We start from the raw sequence: 5,539 nt of genomic DNA on the forward strand, positions 1-5,539 counted from the left end.
ATAAATTTTAACTATAACTGTAACTTTGTTTATATGCTATCATTATGAATCATTCGAATTTTTAATATGGCGCAAACAATGTGATGCAATAATACAATATAAACAAAAAAAAAAAAAATGTAAAAGTAAATGGTAAAATGTGCATTTTGTCATTCTACGTACGTGTACATACGTATACGTATAGATGTGACGTACATTTTTGAAATCGTAATCATCTACTATCATAATTACTGTTATTATATTTAATCCTATGTAAGTATTGCTTATAATATTTTCAAAAAAAAAAAAAAAAAGATCAATTAAAAAGAAAAGAAATAATATCAGTATTTCATCCGATCCGAAACAATTTATTAAAAAATCCGAAACAATTTATTAAAAAAAATAGTAACATATAATAATAATTATTATGTCTAAATTCTATTATTAATTAAATGCTAACCTTATTTACTAAATTGCAAAAAAGGGGAAAAAAGGATAGCATATGAAGTGTAAATAAACAAATAAACAAACAAATAAAGAAAATAAATAAAAATGATACAATAAAAAGTATACGTAACAAAACACACACTTGACTGCTAACAAATTCACTAAAAATTAACAAAAAAAAAAAAAAAAAGAAGAAAGAAGTAAGAATACTTCCTCCTTTCATTTCTTTTTTCTCTTTATAATTAATTAAGAGGTTAGAAAAAATACCCTGTTAATCAAGGGAAAAAAAATTAATTAACTAAACAGAAATGGATTAAATTGTGAACCAAGCAATGGAGTGATCGGATTGTATGATGATTGTAACATAGATAATGATGAAATAGGATTAAATTGTTCCGCTGTTGCCATTGATACACTACTTGCAGTATTATTACCCGTTGTAATATTATTTCCCATTGTTGATTGTAATTTCTGCAATAGTAAAATGTTTTGTAATAAAATTTAACAAACAAATTTCTATTTAAAATATTTGTGCAAAATACACTAATTAATAGAGTAATTTACCAATTAATTTAACAAGTATGCGAAGTAATTTGTAGTAATGATCATAATTATGAAATAAATAAAATTCATTGGTAAGTTAGTAATGTATTAGTAGAAAATATCACTAATTGAATTTATAATTTTAACCTATTTTTAATATAAAATAATGCTAAATTTATTTGTAGTTTTTGGAAAAAAATTGAAATGAAAAATACAGAAAGTAGAAATGGAAAAATAAAAAAGAATTTATTACTCATTTACCTCTTGATCAACCAAATCCATATTAGCCGAATCTTTTAAAGGTGTTGTTGTAGTAGCAGCAGCTGCAAGTAGTTGATTACGATATGCAGCTAATAACATATTGTTTTGCTGTTCTTGCATTACTCGAGCTAAGAAAAATCGCCGAATATCATGAGCTGTTGGAATTGATGACAATGAATGCGATCTGCAAATGACATGCAAACGATGATAATAATAATAACAAGTGGTAATAATCAACAATATGGTGATAAATAATATGGAAACACTCAAAATAATGATTCCATTTTAAATTGATAATATTTAAATTATATATTAACTCGTGGAATTTTTTCCTCATATTTGTTAAATTTGTAAAAATAATAATAATTATTATAATATAATTCTATATCTATGTAAATGTAAATGTAAACATTCCATTGAATGATATTAATTTAACTTCGAAAACTTTGCATAATTAAAATTATTTGATCAAAATTAGAAAAAAAACCGAAATGATATGAAATAAAAAACAGAAAGAGGCAATTATAAAGCGGAAGATATAGCGAAAAAAAAAGAAAATGTAAAATTTAAAAATTAAAACAATTCTTTAGCGCGTAATTTTTGATTAATTAGTAATTAAATAAAGTGGAAACCCTCATCTATGACCAAGTTATGTTGATCACATCTATTTTATTAATTGAGTCAAATGAATGACATTTGTAATTATAATTGATTTCAAGCTAATCATCGTAATTAGTATACAGTACAATCGTATTCTTTTTATTTTTCTTATATGTTTCAAAAGCTTGAAAATTTAAATGAGAATTCACTTTTTCCTTCAACTTTTAAAATTTTTTTCCACCAATCTTTCGGACAATAGCAATGAAAAGGAAAAAAAAGGCATAAAAAGGGAAATTTTCAATAATAGAATTGATAAAGCCATTCAATATAGTTTTGATAATTTTTATTTTCTAAATTTGGTTTATAATAACGATCGAACTAACAATTATATCATAAGAGAATAATTAAAAGAATAAATCTGAATGAGAAAAAAAAGGTAAACGAAATGATACCTTTGTTGAAATGATGATGGTTGCATTGATGGACCAGTGGTTGTTGGAAGTATAGTACATGATTTGCTTAGCAAATTTTTTGTTGTACCATGTGATCGACGTTTTGGACGATAAACATAATTTGGATGACGACGCATTAATTCTTCCCGTAATTCCTTAGCCTAATAATGCAGAAATCAAAAAACAAAAAAAAAAAGACAAAAGAAAAAAGATAAAAAATGAAAAAACGAAAAGTAAAAATGAAAAAGTAAACGTGAAAAATAAAAATAAAGGCAAAGAGAATAAAACAAATAATGTTTTTTTTCTTTTTTGAGTTAGTAAATATTATAGATGAAAAAAGAGGAAATGAAAAAGACAATAAATAATTTAAAAAGAAAAAATTTTATAGTAAAAATTTCAAACTTTTTTCTTAAAAAAATAAATTAAATTTAAAGATAAAAAAGAAAAATTGGATTCGAAAAAGAAAAAATGCAATAGTTGATGAAATTACTTTTTTCCTTTCTTTTTTGCTATTTCAATTTTCTGAAATATTAAATGAAGAAGAACAAACCCGTTTAACATATGGCGCTTTTTCTTCAGCGCTCATTTCTCTCCATTCAGCACCCAATTCTTTGCTAATCTGTGAATTGTGCATTTTTACATCTGTGCTAGCAATCTGCGCTCGGCGCATTTGAGACCATACCTTTAGGAAAAAAAGAAAGTATAAAATTTAAAACTTTAAATATTCATTGGAAAGATTAAATTGAAAATTTACAAAATATTCCATATAGCATTATCATTCTTAACATATATTATTATTTAATTGACAATTTAAATTATTGAAATAACGAAAATAATTAAAATATCATCCAAGGAATATTATTTGTAAGAATTGGCTAATTAAAAAAATTAATTGTTCCATTAATATACTTATATATTTAATCATATTCATCTATATTCCAATTATTGCCTTCATTTATTAATATTTTACTCATTTCCTTATCCATTTACTATATTTATGCAAACATTGCTCTTTTTTTTTCTGTCATTTTCAGAAGAAAGAAAGAATAATAACTTGTAGTAAAAAATGATGGACATTTATAGCTTACATAAAGTTTACTTATAGTAATGTAAATTACGTAGAATATGACGTGAAAAAAGACATAAAAGTTTTATGCAAATTTTAGAAAACATTTAAAGAACAAACCATGAAAGCATTCATCGGTCTTTTGATTCGTTTTTGTACATCATACTCATTCATCTCTTTTATTTCATTACGATGATCTTCATCAATTGATCGTTTTACAGTGAACGGTATACCTGGTGAAACTATCATAAAAATGTAATGTTTTATATAAATTAAAATTTCAAATAGAAAAAAAATATTTTTTTTACCAACTAAATAGTCTTCCTGCCATTAATTAATTGAATAAACAATTGAAAAAAAATCAAAGGAAAATTGAAATCATTTGTGAATTATACAATATTAAATCAATCGTAATAGTAATAATAATATTCCATTTATATGTAAATTGTATTTAAACTATGATATCAAAATTTTTTCATGACCAAATTAATAATTCAAACCATTTTAAAATTTACAAATTTTCAAAGAGTTTTAAATAATTTTTAAATTTTAAAATTTAAGAAAACAAAGGAAAAAAGATATATACTTGATGTACAACATTCCGTGATACCATGAAGATCAGCAACGGATGTAAACGAAGATGATGATGGCTCATCCACTGCTCGTGATGAATTCATTATAACCGACTGATGTTGTTGCAGTACTGCCTGTTGTTGTTGTTGTTGTTGTCCTTGTTGTTGTTGTTTTTTTGTTGCTCTTGTTGTTGTTGTTGTTGTTGTAATGGTCGTGATATTGATGGTGGTAATGACGATGATGATGATGATGATGATGATGATGATGATGATGATGATGACGATGATGATGAAGATGGTGGTGGTGGTGGTGGTGGTGGTAGTGGTGGTGGTGGTGGTATTTGTGGTAGATTAATAGGACAGATTGTCGATTCAATTGTTAGAGTTGGAACGGACAATAATGATTGAAAATGATTCATCTAAATGCTATTTTAGATTACATTTTCTGCAATAACAATAACTTCTTTCATTTCATTTCGATTTTTTTTTTTCACATTTCAAAAATCCTATTACTTTCGCTTATTTTCTCTTTTATATTAATACAATAAACATTGCTGAATCAACATTTATACTTTGATAAAAAATAAAGAAAAAAAAAAGGAGCGAGAAGACGGTAAGATAAGAGACAAGAGAATGGGAAAGTGAAAAATGAAAAAAAAATGCAAATGAAAAAAGAATCATTATCTAATAATGAATATAACAATAATATTACCACTATTATGAATATTTAAAATATTTGCATATTTGTAAAAAAAAATAAAATAAATAAATCAAAATTGAATGAATAAATTAGTAAATGTTTGGTTTTAAATATCAATAGATTAATGCTATTTTCATTTCTCTTCCCTCTCTCTTTCTCTCTCTCTCTCTCCTTCTATTTCTTTCTTTTAAATTCAATTTTCAAATTAATTATAAAATGCACAAACAGCTATTTAGTAAAGTGCATGAATAAATGAAATGAAAATTGATAAACATTGTTTACTATGCTTTTTCTTTCTTTTCATTGAAGAAATATGCTCAATTTATTTATGTCTTATTATTTTATATTTTAATTAGAAAAAGGAAAGAGCATATTTACTAATTATTACTGATATATAAACACATATATTCCTTCCAATCTATAATTAATAAATCAAAAACACCCCGTCATCCTTTAATGGAATGAATAACGATTAATAAATTATTAGCTAACATAATGATTGTCATTTGAATAATTTCTCTAAAAAATTTGTAAAAAACCTGTAAAAAATGTTTATTGTAAAATTTGTATTTGCAAAAAATGTAAAAAAGACAATATTATGCATTACAAATAAGTTATGTGTCTAATTAATCAACTAAAATGGATAGTTAAACTTCACTTCGCCCTTTTAAATAAAATGAATGATCAGTGATAATTCGTTATAAATTGTTTGTTAGCTAACATAATGAATGATCATTGAAGCTTTTATATCCATCTATACACATAGATTAAAGAACAAATAAATAGCCATACTAAATGACCATTTATGTAAAAACAAAACGTTCTAGTTTTTATATATGTATATATATATATATATATATATATATATATATATATATATATATATATATATATATATATATATATATATATATATATA

General features: G+C 23.8%; 2 protein-coding genes across 2 annotated transcripts; one reads left to right on the top strand and one right to left on the bottom strand.

Moving 5' to 3' along the window:
• Positions 1-720: 720 nt before the first annotated feature.
• On the bottom strand, positions 721-3,613 carry LOAG_12193 (hypothetical protein; the record flags this gene model as incomplete). Its single annotated transcript, XM_003147707.2, has 5 exons — positions 3,469-3,613; positions 2,833-2,964; positions 2,283-2,443; positions 1,231-1,414; positions 721-897 (listed from the first exon to the last, which is right to left on the bottom strand). Exons 1-5 carry the CDS (start codon positions 3,595-3,597, stop codon positions 721-723), a joined length of 783 nt encoding a protein of 260 aa, XP_003147755.2. The 5' UTR covers positions 3,598-3,613.
• A 319-nt stretch (positions 3,614-3,932) lies between these two features.
• On the top strand, positions 3,933-4,328 carry LOAG_17034 (hypothetical protein; the record flags this gene model as incomplete). The annotated part of the gene is made up of 1 exon (XM_020449693.1): positions 3,933-4,328. Exon 1 carries the CDS (start codon positions 4,038-4,040, stop codon positions 4,326-4,328), a length of 291 nt encoding a protein of 96 aa, XP_020306743.1. The 5' UTR covers positions 3,933-4,037.
• Positions 4,329-5,539: the final 1,211 nt, after the last annotated feature.

Source organism: Loa loa, assembly GCF_000183805.2.
Source record: "Loa loa unplaced genomic scaffold supercont3.35, whole genome shotgun sequence".
In the NCBI taxonomy this organism is placed as follows: Eukaryota; Metazoa; Nematoda; class Chromadorea; order Rhabditida; family Onchocercidae; genus Loa; species Loa loa.